The sequence below is a fragment of the Thermobia domestica genome, chromosome 12 (assembly GCF_964235325.1).
Source record: "Thermobia domestica chromosome 12, izTheDome1.hap1.1, whole genome shotgun sequence".
NCBI lineage: Eukaryota > Metazoa > Arthropoda > Insecta > Zygentoma > Lepismatidae > Thermobia > Thermobia domestica.
The window spans coordinates 131,056,200-131,078,488 of NC_137465.1; the positions used below are offsets into that span (position 1 = coordinate 131,056,200).

At 37.5% G+C, this 22,289-nt stretch overlaps 1 protein-coding gene across 4 annotated transcripts in view; it reads left to right on the top strand.

Annotated features, from left to right (window-relative positions):
• Positions 1 to 11,723: 11,723 nt before the first annotated feature.
• The window catches only part of LOC145666663 (uncharacterized), a 43,908-nt gene continuing 33,342 nt past the window's right edge, over positions 11,724 to 22,289 (top strand). For 3 of the 4 annotated variants that reach the window (XM_081734129.1, XM_081734130.1, XM_081734132.1), the window contains exons 1-2: positions 11,735 to 12,087; positions 19,025 to 19,150. In XM_081734129.1, coding sequence (XP_081590255.1) covers positions 12,050 to 12,087; positions 19,025 to 19,150 — 164 coding nt within the window. In that variant the 5' untranslated portion in view covers positions 11,735 to 12,049. Of the gene's footprint in view, positions 12,088 to 19,024; positions 19,151 to 22,289 lie in introns of all 4 variants that reach the window. The other variant, XM_081734131.1, reaches the window with a different exon arrangement.

Sequence of the window (22,289 nt, forward strand, 5' to 3'; positions counted from 1 at the left end):
TTTACTACATAATTGAAGATATCTTTTTTCATTGGTGCCCACAAGCTACATTTATCTTACTCAATCCTTTCTTGTTAGAAAACGCTGTACAGCTCAAGACCTTTTCAAACATTCTTATTGTGTTGTTCTGGTTAAATTCGAAAAAAAAAACTTGTGTTGAGATATTAATTAGCTCTTTTACCTCAAACGTTACGGGCTTTGCCATTGTAAAAGAGAGACGTGCATCTTTCAATAGGTGAGACGCTCTTACATGCTATAAAATGGTGGTGTTTTGACTTGTTTTCATAGTTCCTGCGGATATCCTAGAAAGTTGAGGAGAAGCTAAGAAAAAACGTGTTGGAGTCGGTTTTCGTTTAACATACCTCCAAATATTTCATTGCTCTGGTTGCTTGTTCGAGAGCTTCATCTGTTCCTAAGGAACAAAACGGCATTTCGTCTTGTTTAAAATGGAACTTTAGTTGCTAGTTGAAGGGACGAGGCAGTCTTCAGTTAGCGATGGTAATACGACCTTGCAAGTAGTCAGGATGGAGATGATACACAAATTAATTTACACTGTTTACATGTATCGGCTCGTGCTTCTGCTCTTCACATCTATTCAATAGATACAATTGCAGTTGCTTCAATCAGGCAGTGTGTTTGTGACCGGAATTTGAGCTAATAGGAGGTTAATAGCACTTATATTTACGCTTTCCTAAATCCCAAGCAAATTAAGGCATTATTAATCATCCTCTATCTGGGTGTGACACAGCAGACTGCTACAAGGACAAGGGAAAACAATCTTTCTAGAAAGTTTTTAAATCTTCCACAGAAAAAACTTCTAGAGGAATTTGATAGATTAAACTGCCCAGAAGTTTCATATGTGAAGATGAAATATTGATAGAAAGGTACATTTGTCGCGCCTATGTACAAGGTAAACAATTTTCAGATATTGGTAAGGTCCGGTGGTGGCTGTTTACCGGAAAACATGTCCAACGTGACACTTTGGTGCCAACAAAGCTAGTTTTACACCAATCATCTTAAGAACTCACTACCAAGTGCTGGAGTGACGATCGGCTAATCCTCGACAACCGGATCTCCCTGACCATCTACGTTTAGATAGGAAAGGAGGGGAAATGAAAATTTTCCTACCATGAGTCATATACCATGCTCTCCAGAAGCTATTTTAAAATTGGTGCGTTGCGATTGTGTCAAAGGACGATTTGCTTTCAATTGTGTCAATTACAAATGCCGTGTTCAAATACTTAGATGCACAGAACTGAGCAAATGTGGAGCAGAGGAAGAGCATTGTGACAACTGTGAAAATGAAGATCAAATTCAACCGTCGGATTGAGATAATGACTCATAAGTCGAATTTCTATTATTAGTTTCCTTTCTAAACAATTCTGCAATAATAAAATGTTTATTTGAAGTATTTTACTATTTGTTTTGATATTACAACCCAGCATTATTACTAATTTTTATTTTTGTTTAATTGGATGCCTATCTTTTTTTAACAGTAATAAGGAAGTGGTCTACTACAATACGAGAATAAATTACCCTATAATCGGAAACTTTTGTTTAATTTAAAGGTATTTATCGGCCTAATGATCTGTTAACATTTTATACCTCACACAATTTTCATTGTGGATATTTGATTGCATATCTTTCAAAAAGACTGAATTTTATATCATTTTGCCGACTTTTTATTAAATTTGTAAATAAATAAAATTATTTATTTGTCAAATATTTATTCAATATTGTATAAATAATAGCCATGGAAAAAATAAGACACTTATTAAAACCCATTCGCTAGTTTAGTGGGTATGTCGATTGGAGTTAGAAAAAGTGATTTAATTGTACCTCAGTTTTGATACCGGTAGTTTTCTTAATTTTTGAAGTAGTGAAACTATTTATTTGGCAAATATCTATGCAAAAGGCAGATGCAGCAACCAGAAGAAATAAAATGAGCCAACTTCCCATGAAAATTGGTTGATAACTTTAGCTTAAAACGCTAAAAAGACATCGGTGTCGACGTTAGCGGCCATCTTAGAAGTATGACGTCATACAGCGGCACAGCCACAGTTTGAGACAAAACACCTGGTAGTACGTGATTCTATAGCTCATTATCTATCCATCGCCACCAGTCATATAATTGCTTCTTTCAAAATCTTACGGAATTACATATATCCCTCAACTAAGTGGAGCGCTACTAGCATGATACCATGACCAGTGCTATTCAAACTCGCATCATTGCCAAAAAAAAAAAAAAAAAACACTCGTTTGCACAACTTTCGCTTACGCGGCTGCTTCTTTCGAACGCACCCCCTCGCTAACACACGGGTCCCCGTTTCTCTCTGTATTGTCTCGGTTAGATAGCATTCATGCTTTCCAGTGGCCACCTAGCACAGGTTGGTTTGTGATTTATGCACTATAATTTTCATACTGTACATCCGGACGCCGTATTTATAGGCATATCGTAAAAAAATTGTAGTTTTTCAATAATTGCTTTTGATAGTCCCCTTGAATTTTATTTATGTCATGTGAGATATTTTCATGTCGCTCAGCGCAAATCATTTAGGAAAGAATAATAAGGAAATGAGTGACAAATTATAATTTTTCAATAATTATTTCGAGTGGTGCACCAGAAATAAACCTGCACGATCAGAAGTTAAATTAGCAGCACATACCGCATCACTTGCAAGGATATTATAAAATAGAGGATCTGCCCTTACAACAAAATCCTGAAGCCATACGTCACAGTTTCGCCACTCCTACTCTGTCCACTCCGCCCAATAGGATCGCAATGTTTTAAGCCAACAATCATGGCGGAAACGAAAGTAGCTAACCAGGCGATGGCAGAAACGAGAGTAGCCAATCAGACGTGTCGATGCTCGGTTGTTTTCTGGCTTCATCGATTTAATCGGATGACGATACATACGGGCAGATCCTCTATTTATAACATCCTTGATCACTTGTCTGTTTTCACTTTCTCTCACCTGATGTCGCTTAAATCAAAATCTTTCGGATTTTTCTTTTGCGATCTGACGCCATACATGTTGAGATTTTGACGAGGACAAACCGTAAGAAATTTCCTAGGATCTATCCTATACCGTATAGCTGGTAAAATTTACACGCCTTTGGCGTGGGAGACTCGGATTCGATTCCCGGCGGGAGTTCATGTTGTTCGGATTCCACGTTAATCAGTTGGTCTCGTCTCATATAGCCTTGCTACTGAAAGGGACGTTAAACTCAATTGAACTCAAATTACCATAACTACCGACATCTACGTTACTTTCGTTTTGCGACTCGGTTCTACATCGGTGTGTTTTATCTTATCTGATAAAGAATCTTCATTCAGGGTGCGTCATTTAGGGGGCAGGGAGGGGCAATTACCCCCCTTAGTTTGAGATTTCTATAGATTTTATCAATAGAATAATAGTAAAGCAGTGACAAACACGAAATTTTACTTATATCAAGGGGTTTTGCTTCCCCATGCAAAATCTGTAATGACGCTCCTGTCTTCATTTGCCGTAGTATTTTTCAGTCTCCTTTCCTGTTGTTTCGTACTGGGAGCATAAAATGACTACAGTGGAGTTCGTTGCTTCTCCATTCTGACGGCTGTACGTAAATTGTACTACAGACCATAGGCGGCGCCAGGATTTTGGTAATGTGGGTGCAGGCTGGGAAGGGATAAGACATAATAAAAAATATTAACATGGTACGCAATAAAAACTTTTATGTACATATTTTTAAAGAAAGTTCATACACAAATATACGTGTATGTGAATTATGTATTTATCAAAGAAATATCAGAATTTTTAAGTGTATAAGGGTACTTTTTATTGCAATGGCATCAATTACAAGAGCTTTTATAAGAACATTCTTGTGTTGAATGAAACCATGGCTTTAAATTCTCCAATGATATATTTAATATCTATGCTCGCTGAAATCGACTTTTCAACAGAAAGCAACATTATGGAGTTTAGTCTCTGTTGAAGCATAGTCGATCTTAGTTTGGACTTGAAATAATTAATCCTGGAGAAACTCCGTTCGCATGAGCAACTAGTAACGAGAATTACTTCCGGATTCTTGTAACCACTGTAGCCAATCAAGAACTGGAGATGGAGGATTATTCAAGCGCCTTGCTCTGCACTATTGTGCCTTAAAATCTCAAAAATAATCCTTAAGTTTTAATAATAATAATAATAATAATAATAATAATAATAATAATAATAATAATAATAATAATAATAATAATAATAATAATAATAATAATAATAATAAACTAAAGAAACACTGTATGATAGCAAGTAACTTATAAGAGACTTAAGAAGTCACTCAAATATATCCAAACATAGGAAACAATAAGTATAGGGTCTACAAAGTAGAAAGGATTATTGTAGGAAACCTGAAAATTGAAGTTAGTCTCGGTTCAGACGTGCAGAAAAGTCTGTTGCGGGCCCGCAACAGAAAACTCTGTTGCGTACCCGCGCGTGCCGGAAATACATTGGTTCTTATCATTCCTACCACACGACTCTGCACGACTCTGCTGCGGACCCGCAGCGGGCAAAAATTGAGTTGCGGGGATTGCTGGCTCGCAGCGAGTCCACACAGGTGTAGCGGGTCGGAAAACCATTGCTGGCAATGAGCCAAGCCACACGTGCAGACTTTCCCGCGCCCGCAGAAATGGAAAGCGAAGAGTTGAGTTGATTTTAGTTTAGCGTCCCTTTCAGCAGCGAGGCTATATGAGACGTGGACCTACTGATTAACGTGGAATACGAACCACATGAGCTCTCGCCGGGAATCGAACCCGGGTCTCCCACGTCAAAGACGCGTACGCTAACCGCTTAGCCACGGAGGAGCTCATGGAAAGCGAAGAACTATTCATTAACGAAATACAAAAATATCACGAGTTATGAAATTTAAAGTGCGAAATGTATAGAGATAGAAATGAAAAACGGGATGCATGGAATAAGGTGTGTGTAACCTTATGTGTGAAATTTAATGAAAAAACAGAAGAAAAAAACAGCATTGGTATGTATTATTATTATTTTCCAATGTAAAAAGCTAATATTCATGTAGTATTTACATTTGATTTTCGGTTATCATCCCTTTCCACCAGCGAGGCTATCAATACTTTTTTTTGATAACAATAGACAACAAATACGCTTGGAGAACAAGCCTTTATTGTAAATGCAGTTTCTTTGATAGAGATTTCTTGTCACTCACTCCGGAATGAACCGACTGTTTATAACGTACGTTGCATTATACTTTAGGTCGAGGTCACGTATTATATAGCCTCTGTGCTCAAAAGGGACGCTGAAGTCCAAAACACAATCAACATAATAGCATAACAAAAAAGAAAGAAAAAACATCGTTTTTCGGCTGACAAATGTCTTTATTTGTTAATGTACTAAATTAAAAAAAAAAATAGAGTTAACACGAATATTGTTGAACATCAGGGTACTCATGTGATTAAAAAATAAAAAGCATGCTCGAGATGTAACAGAAATATTTTAGTTTCTCGCACTGGCGTCTCTGGCATGTAAAATTTGGGGGGGGGGGACATCAAAGAAACTGATTTAAATGGTACTACCTAGCCCAACCTGTTTATTATCTTTGATTCCATGTGTTACCTTTCTGCTTACCTTCACGGACCCCCTGAGGTATATCAGGAACTCTGTTACCTATTATATTGCAAATAAATAAAATAATTATTACTCATATGTTGTTGTCGTTAGTAAATTAATTAAATTAGAATAAAATATTGAATATTTTGTACTCCAAAATATTGGAGGGGGACGCGTCCCCCTCGTCCTTCCCGCCAGAGACGCCCATGGTTTCTCGTACAATTGATAATATTGTGCACGTCGTTGCTATTCTAGAGTTGCCATGGAACTCTACCTATGTCGCTTACAAAATAATCAGCCCATCTGTTTCTGCTTCCGTTTGCTGCATTGCCTCCTTGTGGGGTTTTCCTCAAAACCTTCTATCGTTAAATGTCACAATTATAAAAATGTTTCCTTTTTCTCATATTGAACACTTTCTAAATATATAACGGGAAATTTCACTCCTATAGCAATGAAATGAAATCCTTGAGTTTTATGTCGCACGCATATACCAGGTAGACTAAAGGAAATAATAATAATGATGATAAATGAATGAAATGGTGGAATGAATAAAGTGGGAGGAAACGGGAGAACCCCGAGAAAACGCACGCACACGGTGCTTCTCGCACCACAAAGCCCAGTTGACGCAAGCTGGGATCGAACCAGAGGTGAACACTCTATCACTGAGCCACCGGACCCCACTACTATAGAAATCCCCCATCTCCCCTTCAAGAGAAAATTTTCAAAGACGCTGAAACCTGTGCTCCATTATTTTTATTATGAGTTTACATGCCGAATTTTACATCTCTAACTGAAGCGAATCCTCACATTCGGTAATTTGTGAATAAATAAAGGGAAATTTTACTATTATTGAAACGCCCCCTCTTGAGCGGGATATTCGGGAAGTCTCAAATAAATGTCTTATTTTTAATTTAAAGCCACCAACTATGTCAAAAAATCGAAATTAGTCACGCACTTCTTAAACTACGCCAGTGACCGCTAATAACGTCTGAAAATGTCTATGAATAGGTCTCCGAATGTTTAACTTTCTATGCTCTTACAAACGATAATTAGTTAACATAATTAACTTACCTTAATGTAACAGCCAGAGCTCCTCCGTGGCTAAGCGGTTAGCGTACGCGCCTTTGGCGTGGGAGACGCGGGTTCGACTCCCGTCGGCAGCTCATGTGGTTCGGATTCCACGTTAATCAGTAGGTCTACGTTAATCAGTAAGTAGGTAATTTTAAATGACTTGCCTCTCTAAAATAATCATATCCCTCAAACCTCTGTGGCTGATATCGAGTCTGAATCTGTATAACTGTTAGATTGTTTGAAAATCAAAATCGAAGTGGTTATTGTCATTATTTTGACGCCATCCTCTGTATACAGGGTGGTTCGGAAGTGAGCGTATCCCCCTTTAGTTTCAACAGTATAGTGTTAATTATGGTAAAATATCTGTACACAGTTACCTTTAAGTCTTAAGAATCATAAACATCGGTATGATCACCATCCATGTTGTAACACAGCTGAATTCTGCGGCAAGTTCTCGCAGATTTTTTGCGGAGATACTTCGGAGTCACGAGGGTGAAGGTGTGTTCCACAACTGCTCGTAATTTCTGCATTGTGTGATATCGAATGTTTCTTACTTGTTGTTTTGAAACCCCAGAGAGCATTGTCTGATGTCGTCAGATCGGGCCTTCTTGGAGGCCAGGCAAAGAGATCTGGTGAAGATGCACAACCTTTTCCAATCCAGCGGCCAGGAAACGTCTGATTCAGGTAACTGCGCACGTTAATCGTGAAGTGCGCTGGTGCTCCATCCAGCTGTATCACAACAGTGTTGTCTTTGATACCATTTTCTTCCAGATACAAGGCCAAGCAATGTTACCAAACAAATATGGGTAAAACATAGAAACCGTCAGAAAACACTAATTAGGGGTACGTTTACTTCCGGACTGTGTTGTAGCTACGACCGACAGAGGAAAGCATATATGTATTTCTATGTTCAACGAGCAATAAAACTGTACCAAACGGATCTGTCAAGAAAACAACTGGAAACGAAATAACAAATATAACATTGATTCCACGAGCGCGAAGTGTACAATGACTTGAATTGATTCTTTCACTTCTTATATTTTTAATTTCACCCATTGCCTGTATTTCTTCTCAACGACCATTCAATTGTAGTCATACTGAGTTCGAGTGCTATACTGAGATTAAATTTTCAAGTTGCATTGCTTTATTAGCTAAGAAGAAAAAGAATAAATGACAATGCAGACTTATGTTCAGTCTTGCCTTTGGTTGTGCAAATTGTGGGATCCCAACTTTTAAACATATAGTTGACTACAAGCAGTGGTACTATTCTATTTTTTTAACAACCGGTTCTCTATCTATCTATCTATCTATCTATCTATCTATCTATCTATCTATCTATCTATCTATCTATCTATCTATCTATCTATCTATCTATCTATCTATCTATCTATCTATTTATCACACACACACACACACACACACACATATATATATATATATATATATATATATCAGTGATGCCCACCCCCCCCTCATGTCCATGACGCACCCCTCTCAATTGTCTATCCGTAGGTGTTCTTCCATGAAAAAAAATCTTTTCGATTAATTTTTACACCCCCTCAAAGATATTTATATATATATTTTAACCACCCAAATATTTCAATGACGCACTTTGCGTCATAGCCCCCTTTGTGGGCACCCCTGTGTATATATATATATATATATATATATATATATATATATATATATATATATATATATATACGAGACGTATTTCAAAAGTAAGGGCCGTCGAGGTATAGTGAAATGAGGATAGGCTGGAACACAATTTCAAGCACGCAACGCCAATGACAGACTATTGCCAAAGCCACTCAGTGGTTGTCTTGAGTCAGTAGGAATTTGGCAGTCGTGGAAAGCAGATTGCAATGGCCGCGAGAATTGTTCTTCCCGCAAGTTGTGAAGTGCGCGGTGTGATACGATTTTTGTTTGCAAAAGGAACTTCTGCTGCTGATATACATCGGGAATTGTGCGTAGTGTATGAACCTACAGTAGTAAGTGCAGGAAAGGTTCGCAAATGGTGTCGCGAGTTTCAAAAAGATGGCACCAACGTGCACGATGAAGACCGGAGTGGCAGGCCTAGTATTCAGACGGATGACCTCGTAGAGGAAGTGAACCAAAAACTGCGAAGTGAACAGCAATTGAAAAAAATGAAATGAAATCTTTAAGTTTTACGTCCCACGCTTATGCCGGGTAGGCTAAAGGAGGCGGTGATGATGAGAGATGAGTGAAATGGTGGAATGAAACGGGAGAACCCCGAGAAAACCCACGAGCACGGTGTTTGTCCACCACAAAGTCCACACGGCGCGAGCTGGGATTGAACCAGGGACCCCAAGCACCGGAGGTGAACGCTCTACCACTGAGCCTCCGCGCCCTCTGATCAGGAATTGATGATCAGTGCTCTGGCTTATGATTTTTTTTCACATTGCACGAACCACCATCTACAGGATTTTCACAGAAACACTTGGATATCACAAGTTGAGTGCAAAAATGCTAATGGACCATTACAAAGAGCAACGAATGTGCAGTTCCCGACAGTTTTTGGATCACTATCGACGACAGATTTGTTTTCCCACATTGTGACGGGCGACGAGACGTAGATCTCATACATCAACACCGAATCCAAACAACAGTCCATGCAGTGGCGCCATTCAGGTTCCCCCAAACGAAAAAGGTTCAAGCAAGTCGAGTCGCAAACTGATGGCTACCTTCTTTTGGGACGACAAGGGCGTCCTGTTGGTTGATTTCTTGGAACGTGGGAGAACAGTTACACTGACGTGTACTGCGATACGCTTACCAAAGTGCGACGTGCGATTCAAAATCGACGCCGCGGGAAACTGTCGTCCGGAATCATTCTCGTCGACGACAATGCGCACTAGCATTGTTTTTTAAATCATAAACGGATTTTTGGAATACACCTCGTATATATATAGATAGATAGATATATAGATATATAGATAGATAGATAGATATAGATATAGATATAGATAGATATGGTGTCCCACCAGGAATGGGCCATCCTTTGAGGAATGACAGCAATCCTTTGAGGTAACGATGAAAAGACCAATATTTTGTATTGTATATCGGAATCATACAAAAACAAATAGGTAACTTAGCACACGTAATAAGCATTATATACGTATCACATTCATTACACTCTCAAGTCCCAGTATTCTGGAATTCGTATTCAAATTTCTGTCTGCCCATTGAATTGAAACAATTCAAAGCTGCTTGATTTCAGAACAATGCAAGCGAGCGGGAAAATAAAGAGGTGTTTTCACAAACTTGTTTGGCTTCTTTCTTTCACTCTTGACTAAATTTTGCGTGTGTGTGTTTTTGTCTGGGTATAACAAACGGTTCTACGAACTCGAAATATTTTAACAATCGGTTCTCGCGAACAGCTGTGAACCGGCTGAATAGCACCACTGACTAGCAGAGCAACAAACATTTCTTCCTTCTGTGATGTGATGCTCGGGGAAAGAGGGATAATTTTCTGACCCATTTGTGGTTTTGCTAGTACATTATTTGTTTGTTTTCTTGTCGACGGAAGTACAAACGCATTATTGATGATCAATTTTAGTGCTCCAAGTCTCAACAGAAAGATTGAACATCAAATCCTCCCCTTCTTCCTTGCTGACAAACAACACCTTCCAAATCTACTACAGACCATAAAGCAAGACACCACTTTGGTTTTGTTTTCTTGCAAGATTACAGCTTACAGATGACGAGAAGAACCCTAAAACAGGGGCAGCGGGGAAAGGTCAACGACTCGGTCAAGTCCATTTTCGGTTTTTGAGGTGTGGTCTATACTTAGATGTCATCTGCTACTCCCGGTAGTTATCTGTGTGCTATTCCGTGGTGTCATTGAAACCCCGTGCAAAAAGTAAGCGAGCCCATACCTACGTCACACTACTTCTGCTAGGGTTCTTCTCGTCATCTGTGAGCTGTAGTTTGCACTTCTAGAAACGACATTTTTCTATGAGAGTAGCTAGCGCGATCAAATACAGCCTCACGTATGGAAAAGAAAAGGAAAATGTGGCAGAAGAAGCGTCACCCAAACTTAGAAAATGGACTCTTAGAGCCTATTCAGATATATTTTTCAGCAAAGAGTAAGTCTGTAAGAGAGGAGAAATCTTTATGTCTTCTTGGGACGACATTTGCCAAATCAGAAGCAGGATGATTTTTCTAAAGGGGAAAATCTCAGACATACCTTCATAAATCGAACACGGTTGCTTACTATTGCTTCTCCGGCATCAACACTTCCCTTAAGAAATCGTATTATGTGTTTGGACCTAGTTAAAATTAATAGTAGGCACTGAAGTAATGGTTTTCATAGCGTATCAGTTAGTAATCGTATTGTAAATCTGTATGCTGTAAGTAGACATTCAGCAAGAAAATAAAGATCAGAATGCGTTTTAAAGCTATTGATACAAAGAAATATGATATGATACCGGTACTTCGATTAGTGTCCCCCATATTCTTAATCTGCACGAATAATACTTCAACATCAACATTTTTTTTTTTTTACAGTGAGAATTCTCTCAATTTAATAAGTAAACCTATTCATTCGGTGTATTTCATTATTGAAGTAATAATGACATTCTTAATCCCTGTGGCGCGTCACTGCGTTACGCAATCCATACTTGGCAAATTGCTCGCAGTTAACGGAGGTAAAGGATTGCGGTTGCTTCTTGCCTGAGAAATTGAAACTCTCCAATATACTTTATACTTTTCATGTACTTAGATGTATCGAGACTTTGTGATCGATCTGTATACGCAGAGGATCAATTGTGTCACTGCTGGCTGCCCCTAAAACGTTTTGCGTCAAATAACGCAAAAGCTACGATTTTATTTTGCGATAATATTAATGCAGTTATAATTGATTAATGAATGCTTGATGTTACATTACGCTCCACAATTTTTGCGAAGGCTGCCGCGAAAAAAGCATTGGAGTAACAAATTTGAATCAATTTTTATTTTTTCAATTGATATATCTCAAATTGAAACAAATGTGTTATGTAATTGCCAACCCTGTAGCACAATTAACAACAAAACACTAAAACAGATGAAAGTCATAAAGCGCAAACATATCATAGAACGCAGTATATCTTCATAAATTAATAATCTGTTCTTTGTGTTCAATTGAAAGTTTATTTTGAGAAAAGAAAAAGGTAGTCTGAATTTCATCCAGATTAAAAATATGTCGGTAACAATGTAGGATTACTAAAATTTAGTTTTCCGTCGAATTTACTATACACCGTACCAATGCTTTTGTCAAGTATATGATAGGTAGTAGCACAGGTTACATTGGGTTTCAGGGAGGCACTACTAAGTTTGAATAAAAAAAAAAATGAGTTTATTATATATAATCTATGGTACAGGTTGTTAATATATCGGCCATATCGTACAGGTTAATATATCGACCAATACAAAATAACTATGTAGATGCAATGTTGGATTCGTCGGCGTACATTAACTTTAGGACGGCAAAAACAATCCTGAATATTCATCGTTAAGTAAACCTTACAATGCCCGCTGCACTTGGTATCCGTACGCAGAAACGAGAAATTGTACTAAATTATTTTAACAAAACATTCAAACTTTCGTAACCCGACCCTACTCTACTCTACTCTACTCTACTATCTTGTAAAGCGGCTCTACTCATTAAACTTAATGCACACCTGGAGTGTGTATTGTAATGCTTTTCTGCATTTTTCCCCTCAACAATTGTCCGAAATGATCAAAAAGTCTGTTACATACTTTTATTATGATTCTTGCATGAGGGAGTTTGCTTCGGACAAAAAGAACTTGAGAAAGTGAAGTTAGACAATTAGGACAGTTGGGTAGGGCTTTGGACTGAGTACTATTTACATGAGTCTAGCTTTAAATAGAGTAGTTCTAGTCATTTAGTATTTTCTTGATTTGTCATATATTGTATATCGGCCTATGTATAGTCAAAAGATCTAGACTTACTTTCGAAAAAAATATAAAATTTCGCTTCTTTCTGTTAGGTTGGTTTAGTTTAGATAAGCTTGGTTAGGTTACATTAGGGCTAACTACTTACATATTTGTATTCTCTGTTTTATGTGTGCTTCCGGTAAGTATGTGTAGTCTGTACAAAATATTTCTCATTTCTACAACGTAGGCCTAGTACGATTCCATTCTTAAATGACAAAGAAATCAAGTATAATTCCGTGACTACAATCTTTTACGTACTTCTGGGCCCCTTTAACTAGACATAGCTCTGTATATCTTACATTTTAATTTTATTTCACGTGTTCTTTCAGAGTACGACGCTAAAACATATCTTACCAGTGTCATGTTCTCACTTCATTGCTACATTTGGGCCGCCATTGCCCAGTACTCTGCTAATATCTTCAATTTTGGGTTCCTGGCTCCATCTTAGCATTGTGCATGTTTTCTCGGAATTCTTCCGTTTCCGTCCACTTCCTTCATTCTTATCACCACGTCTCGTTTAACTTAAACAGCGTAATCGTGTTACGTAGAACTGAAAGGTTACATGCGAGCGGTCCTAAGTTGTTTCCCGGTGGATTTACTCAGTCGAAAAGGTGTGACAACTTTTTTCGCCCTGCCATCTTAAGTAAGGTTTTTTTTTCTTTTCCTCATTCATACCAGGCAAATACCGCGATAGTACCTAACATACAGGTCCCAGGCCGCTTCCTTTCTTCCCCGGATAGTTAGCCTGCCGTGGGACATCATTACGATTACGTTGCGATTTCTGAAACCGTTTGTTTTTAGAGTTTATGAATGCATTATTTTTTTAAAAAAATAATAACACTTTCAAAGTCAGGTAAACGTAGGTGATCAAGAAAATATTTCATTTCCAATAATGTATAATTATGTTTCTGCTAATAATTCAAACGGAAATTCAAGAATATTATTCTTCAGAGTATAAAAAATAAGCATGACCCCAAGCTTACTTTAATATAAGTCTTGTTAATATAAATCCTAACTATAATTAAAAGTTGGGTGATTAGCAGGTAAACGTAAATCTTAACTTTAACTGTTACCAAAATAATATAGTTTGTTTTAATTTTGACAAATATCACAATAATTCTATATTACTTTTATATTATTTGCATGAATTATGAAGAAAAATCTAAAACTCCGAGAAAATTATGATTTGTTCTGAATTCTTAACTGCCAAAATTGCCCTGACCCTGGAATTATGGCAAAGTCTCCTAGCTTTTATTCTATTTATATTGCACTGATATCGCCATTCACAAGCCTTAATTATCCGTCTCCCGTAGCCTAAGAGATAAACGTGGGATGTTAAACTGAAAAATTCCCATTTCATTTTCCAGATCTTACGAGATTGATTTTCTTATGGATTGTTCAACAAGAAAGTTCCCGGACTACCCATTAATTGGATGAAACCTAACACCTTTCGTGTGGAAGAAGTCGTTCTAAGCTAACGTATTATATCGTTCTTTGTAACTCTTTAGTACAATGAGAGCTATTCAATTTCCAAAACTGTATGAAGAACAAAATGGATTTAAAAATCTTATTAAACATACAAAAACACAGTAGTTTTAGAATTTGTGGAATTTTACGTATTGTTCATGCATCGTGGCTTATTCGTCGCGTCAGTTTCGCGTGCAGGGGTTAAGGACAAAAACATTGATATCACAAAATGGTTAGACAGAAATAAAGTGCCGATGCCTAAGTTTTATCACATTTAGTGTGCATCTCTATCAATGAATACAAACATATACATAAGTAAATTTTTAAATTGCGCACTCTAGTAAGTATGTAATTTAAGTCTTTGCACGCCAAGTGTCCTCGCATAGCATAGTCGCTAACGCTCGCGTCTTTCGTGCGAGCGGTTCCAAATTCGATTCCCGGTAGGGGTACTCGGTCGAAAAAGAGAAAGTTTTTTCAGGTCAGGCATCCTGAGTGAAATTTTCCTGGGTTTTCCTAATTCAAATCAGGCAAATGCCGGTATGGTACCTAACTTACAGGTCCCAGGCCAGTTTCTTCCTTCCCCAATCCTTTTTTCTTCCCTTTCCTCGGATAGTGTGATCGCTGAGGGATGTCATCCCTCATACTTGACGGGCTAACATGGCCATAGATGCCGAAAGCACAGAAATCTAATTTCTAATGCTGTGCACGCCGAGATAAGATTGTGCAATTTCTTACTTCACAATCTTATCTCTGTAAGCATAGGGATAGCTTCACATGTAAATACCTCCGATTCCTGGCGTGAATGGGTTGGAGTTTTGATAGTTCATGCGTATTGTTTTGAGGAAAGTAACCTAGTTTCATTCAGATAACCGCTCTACTACTACGATACAATTGTAGTTGTACTTAGGTGCAGGTTCTGGGCCCGGTGAAGATGGTGTGACCAACCACGACAACAACTTGTAAAATAATCAGTTAAAGGTATAATGTTTACCATATAGGCTTGGCCCGTCCGGAAGTCAGATGGCTCTACATTTTGCCTCCATTTCACGGGCGAACGCCACAACTTTCATACGTGGTGCCCAAACAGGAGTTAGTATTCTAGCTCATCAAAATATCTCGGCATAACCAAAAAACCCAAAGGAGGTAAAAAAAAAAATTAAGAAATCTCATCACCAGCAAAAAGATACTTGTTCGAGTCGTATTACATTAGAACAAAACAACCAACGTTAAATTTGAACGAAGGCACCCTCAACAAGACCTACCATTTAATTATAAACACCCTCATTAAAATACTCAATTCTGTATAATTTTAAATGGTTCAGTTATTACTCTTTCAGATTTCTACATAAGTATAAGTTGAAGCAATTTATCTATGGTTAGCGAAGAAGAAGAGATTGAAGAAGGATGCAAGTGAATTGAAATGAAATATTTTAAATCGTTTAAACCCTTTTGATTGACGACATATTTTACTGAATGAGGACAATATCGCGACACACTTGTTTGACTTTTTATTAATAAGAATACGAGAGCTGTGAAGAAGTTTTTAGTTTTCCTAATAAAAACAAGTCAAGATCAAAGTTAGTTAGTGGCTTTATTCAAAATACTTCTCTTTCAATGCAAAAAAAAAAAAAAAAAAAAAAATCGATTCGGTGTCAACCATGCATTTGCAGCTGCAATCTCTTGAGAAATGTTGCATCCCTTCAGGTGATTTTTTTTTTTTTTTTCTTTATGTAAAAGAAAATTGGGGATAGGGTGTAGTCATATGTTACTCGGACAGGTGAATAGGGTGATTCAAGCTTTCAAACCATAATATAGCCAATTTGTTCATTACAATATTGCTCTTGTAAGGGGATGCATTGTCTTGAAGGCAAACAACTTTTCGGGACAACTTTCCATAGCGTTTTTTTAGTAATGATGCACAGTATGCCCATCCATGGTGTTACCTTGTTATAGATAATCAACAACGATTATCCCATTCTGATCCCAGAAAACACTAGTAAAAACTTTTGACTGGATTTTCGCATACGAAACTTCTTTGGCCTCGACGAACCACTGTGACGCCATTCTTTTGATTGTCCGTTTGTCTCTGGATCATACAAATAAATCCATGTTTCATCCTGCGTGACCAAACGTGCAACAAAATTAATGGCATCCTGCTCAAAATGTCTCTGAAAGCAAGCACTTTCTCATGCTTGTGTTCTGCAGGCAAACATTTGGGTACCCACTTGACGGAAAATTTTCTCATGTTAAGATGATGATAAATAATGACACTGACGCGTTTACGGGAGATGCCTAGATCTTTTGCCATCTTTTTAGCGGAAATGCGTCGACCTGAGAGAATCATTTCATTAGCTTTAATCAATTGTTCTGGGCACAATCATTTTGAAAGGTCTTCCTTGGTGGAGACTAGTGCTAAACTGCCATATTCTAAATTTGACAACGCAATTCTTAACAGTGGAATAGCACAAGGCATGAACTCCATTATTTGTAGCATCTCATCATGATTGGTTTCTGCAAAATTCCCCTGGAGGAAGAGGAACTTGATGACTGCTCTAGTTTCAACGTCGTTAAACTTCACTTGCTGACTCTCCATTTTCACTCCTTACCTGCAACAAAAATAGATCTATTAGTACCGGTACTTTGATTTTGGATCACAAACATATAGAAACATCTAGCTATCAAAAAAAAAAAAAAAAAAAAAGGATATATATATATATATATATTGATGTCGGACAATGGGAAAGGAACAAAGCTAAAGACTTCCCAGCACCCCTTCGTATAAGTTATTATACTGTAAGTCTATACGTTTCTTTGATGTAGTGGTTCTATGTAGTACTGGGATTGTTGGTGCCACTGGATTCGTGTACTGGTACAATCTGCCATAAATTGATTTAATTATCAAATGCATTATTATTATTATTATTATTATTATTATTATTATTACTATTTTAATTCTAAAATTTCGCGATACACTGAACCACTGGTTTAAGGAATATGTAAGTAGTAGCGCCTTCGTTGTGTTTTTAAATTGGTATCCCTAAGTTGTGAGTTAGTGTGTGTAGTGATCATTATTATTGTAAAAGGTTATTGCTGATTTTAGTGTTTTTCCTTTTTTTTATTAGTATTATTATAAACGGAGATAGAAAATATGTAAAAGTATTTCTGAGGCTGAAGCTCTGTCGAAAGTAATAGGATTGGGTGCCAAAATCTTAACAGGAATATAATTATTCGATTCGGATTTTTCAGGACATATTGGAAGAGTGTTAGCCAATCGTAAAACACTCAAAATCTTAAGCAATTGTTTATATTTTTATTTCTATTCTCGATCTTTTACGTCAGGGTTTCCTATTTTTCTGCTTCTCTTCTTGTGTCAGCAGTCTCTCAATTGATTTAATGCAGGTTTTCATTCTTTTTACCATGAGTCAAATTTTTCAATTCGTCTTTTTCTAGAATCAGTGTTTCACATCTCAAACACTCCATAGGTATGAATACAGATCAGTCAAATACTGGTAAAAATCCTCCTTCCTACTTAAGTCTTTTTCTGCTTTCACCCCTGTTTCGTTTCTTCTGTAGTTGCTGTTTATTTTTTCTGTATTACCCTTCTTCCTCTCAAACCCACTCAAGTTCTTGAGCGCTCTCTAATGACCTATAATACACATTGTTGAGTATTCGTTCAACATAAAAGCTGACGAAAGTTTTTAGCTCTGACCACAAGAAGCATCGAGCTGGAACAAAACATTTACAGTTTTTCAAAGTATTCTCCACAGACACGAATACACTTTTGCATCCCTTCACACCACTTAGAAAACTGTTCATTCCACACACTTTAGTCTATATTGTCCACAGACTCCCAATAAGCACCAGTCGCATCATCATCCGATGAAAAGCGATGTCCATGCAACTGTTCCTTCACTTAGGGAAACATAAAAAAATCGCACAAGGCCAAGTCCGGCGAATAGGGTGAATGTGGCAGCACTCTGACTCCTTCCTGGTTCAAAAAGTCTACAGTTCTTGCAGCACTGTGGGCACTTGCATTGTCATGATGCAACAGAAAATGGCCGAGTTTTGATCTTGAATGTTGGGCCTTCCATTTCCTGAACACAGTGGAAAGACAAACTGTTGAGTACCACTCAGCATTCACCATACGCCGATTGTCAAGTACAACAGTCGCAACATGTCCCTTCCGTGAGAAAAAAGACGCAACCATTTTCTTTCCAACACTCCGAGGTCTCTTCACTTTGGTTGGGGGGGTCTTCATTCTCAAAGCACTACACATCCGACTGCTGCTTGGTAAGCGTATCATAATGATAAATCCACGTTTCGTCACCCGTGACGATGTTGTAAACATCACGACTTACCCCTTGGTTGAATGTATTCAACATAAATTCACACCATTCGCTTCGATCTCCAGGAAAGATATATGGGGATCATCTTTCACCATTTTCCTTATCTCTCTTATCTCTGACCATGCTATCACAGACTAATTGTGCCATTGATGGCTGAAAGTCACAAAATATCAAAATGTCGAATGCAATAAACAAAATGTTGCTGTGACGTTAGATTATTGCGCTGCTAAAAACTTTCGGCATGGCCTTAGGTATGTAGTTTTTTATAACTCAGAACAGTTGAGCGATTGAGGAGTCGTTGAAGTTCGTACTATATAATTGAAAGATCCTGGTCGGCCATTCTGATTGTCCAGTTTCCTTCAGTTTCGTTAGATCAATATTTTAAACACTGATTGTCTAAAAGAAGTGCCTATTTCGTACAACTTTTAATCGAAAGTAGTGTCATAGATAAGAGAATTAGGTTACTTGTGTATAGTACTGTGAATAATCGAAGTGACGTTTGGTAAATTAACGATTACCTACTTCTATTTTTTGTTTTAATTAACGAATACCTACTTCTTTTTTCTTTTTAATTAGGAGTCGAAATAGGTTTATTTTATACCGCAGAATGCATTTTAGGTGCGAGTACAGAGGATGCAAAAATAATTGGAAAAATTCTTCTGGATTATCCTTTTTCCGCTTTCCTATTAAGCCTCGAGAGAGGTAAGTAAAATCAGTCAGTCAAATTATATTTATGTACATAGTGGTGAGGTTCAATTACGTATTCAGCAGTTCATAGTTATAGTGAAAAATTTTGTTATCAAGAAAGATAAATTAAATATCTTTAAAACGTCGTTTCCTGTATAATATTTCATGTTTTATTTATATTTCCGTAGGGGGGCCGCGGTGGCTCAGTGGTAGAGCGTTCACCTCTGGTGCTTGGGGTCCTGGGTTCGATCCCAGGCCCCGCCAAGTGAACTTTGTGGTGGACAAACACCGTGTGCGTGGGTTTTCTCGGGGTTCTCCCGTCTCCTCCCACTTTCTTCATTCCACCATTTCATTCATTTCTCAAATCACCGTCTCCTTTAGCCTAACCGGCATAACCGTGGGACATAAAACTCAAAGATTTTATTTCATTTTCATTTTATATTTCTGTAATGACTAAATTGTGCTAACTACTAAAATAAAGATGTATTATACACAATTGATTGTGATGGAATAACAACAATGTTCGTTCATAAAATCAGTCAAGAATGAGCGGAGAATTCAATTTGCTCATAGGGAGCGCGGTGGCTCAGTGGTAGAGCGTTCACTTCCGGTGCTTGGAGTCTCTGGTTTGATCCCAGTTCGCGCCGTGTGGACTTTGGGGTGGACAAACACTGTGCTCATGGGTTTTCCCGGGGTTCTCCCGTTTCCTCCCACTGTCTTCATTCCACCATTTCATTCATTTCTCATCATCACTGTCTCCTTTAGCCTAACCGATATAAGCGTAGGACGTAAAACTTAAAATTTCATTTCATTTTTTCAACCTGCTCATGTGGGGTGGATTACTTTACACCACGATAATTTCCGTTACAACTGTTCTATTTTGGTGTAATTTCATAATTTCTGTAAATTTTCGTAAGTTAACACTCATGTCTAAAGAATTATATATAATTGTACTGGAACGTAGTAACAATCAAAATTTCGATGTATTAAATTTCGGTTATCACGAAAACAATGTAAATTTTATATTGCTCAAGAGAAATTTCATTACATTGAAAAATAAAATTACATTATATAAAAAATTTTAGACAATAATCTTGGAAAAATTACAGAAATTGAACTTTCAAACTCAAGCATCAGTTTATCGGTATACAAATATATTATTTACATATCAATTCTTTCTTCTTTTAGTACAAAATTATGATCAGAAAACGAGGAAAATAAACATTTTTTCGCTTAACGATATAAGTAAATTCACATAATAAATAACACAAACAGTAAGATTACAGGAAGTTTATAAACTAAAGACATGTGCAAACGTCAGGAGTGAGTAAGTCGTGAATAAAGAGTCAATTTTAAATGGTTGATTTTTGTTTGGAGTGCTTAACGTAAGTATTATGTTGCTGCCAATAAAATGTCCATCCCAAGTGGTTCATTTCCAAAGAAAGAAAGAAAAAATACTACACTACCTGGTTAGCCAAAATATTAGCCGTCTACAGCCACATATTTTTGTCATTGCTCTGCCAACGAGTTGATTCCGTGACGGAAGAAGTCTGGAGTGTGCATTGCGAAGAAATCCTTAGCCGCATGTTGCGCTGGCCGATCATTAGGGTAAGGTCTTCCTTTCCAAAAAGTGCTCGAGATGCCGGAAGTGATGGTAGACGGTAGGACACTCTGCAACATGCTTTGAGCAACATTTGTGGATGTTTGTGCGAAACCGTTGCGGAATAATTTCATGGGGTTCATCACACTGTAACGATCCGCATAGATGACTTTACTTCGTTGGGGAAGACATGATGAATCAACTTGACCATAGATTACCATACTGGCAACATCATCTTGTAATCTTGTAGGGGTTTTGGGAACCGTCATGGACTTTGATCAAGATTCACTCACTGACCAGACTGAAAAAAAAAAAAAAAAAAAAAAAAAAAAAAAAAAGTGCAATCCCGGTTATTCTCACATTCAGTTGTACACCTGCAGACGGTGATTCTTATTGGTCAGTGCCAACTCATGTAACACCTATGATAGTAGGGGAGCTTAGGGGAAGTATCCTGCACTTTGTGTTAAAAAGGTGCCACTCGGATATGTTGTTCCCCTGATCCAACTAAGCAGGAATCGAAGTGGCCCCACTCCGACAGGTGGTCAGAATCCAATATGGCGGCTATCAAAGATGGCCGCCTCTGCGAATTCATAATGTTGGTTTTAGAGGCATATATCTCCTTAACTAATAGTCCAATCTTCACCATTCAAAAACTAAACGACGTAGAAGATAACAGGGTCTAGTAAATTGGCAAAAGGTTTTACCTAACACTGAAATTAACACCTACAGAAATTATTTAATTTGGAACTTTACATTTCTTATGATGGAGTTTACTCATATTTTTTAAAATAACAAGTAAACGGCTGGGATTATCGAAAAAGATGTCGTATAGCTTTTCAAAGAGTGTTAAATTATCTTTCGTTTGGTGTATATTTCATTCAGATTGGTTAATAAACAACGAAGTTATGACAATTTAAAGATTCGCATTGAGTCGATTGATTTTCCCAAATGTCGAGCGAGAGTTCATTTACCGTAATAAAGCATCACTGATGGATGCTGCATTGTACGAAACAAATCATTCTCTTGTGATGTGTTCTTCATAAGTAACATTTTCACCAGAGCACAAGACAGTCTGACCGAGCCCGGTTATATGAATCCAATATGGCGGCCATTAATTATCATCCATAAAGGGCTTCATTAACTTTAAATTTTTCACTTGTTTTTGAATATAATAGGACAACATATCGTTGTAGTGAATTAAAACAATCTTTGTCTATGTTGATTACAGGGTGTGAAATAGTTAGAAAAGCTGTGGTCGCCTCTGGACACAAAAGCCGTGTTTTCCATGCGTATAATTTTCCATGTCCGAGAAAGTATGACATTGTATCACATCCTGTAAACGCGTGGAGGCCTCGTAACGCAGTTGATTTTTCTTTTCTTCATGCTTTTGAAATATGATGAACTGGGAGAAATCAATGATGTTTCTTGGTACCGAAAGATATCCATAATTCTTCTAAACCGCGTCGCTCAAAGTCGTGGAAAAACGATACAGTAAGTTTTACAACATCTGTGTCTACTGTGCGGATAACTATCTTCTTGTGTGCATTTAATGCT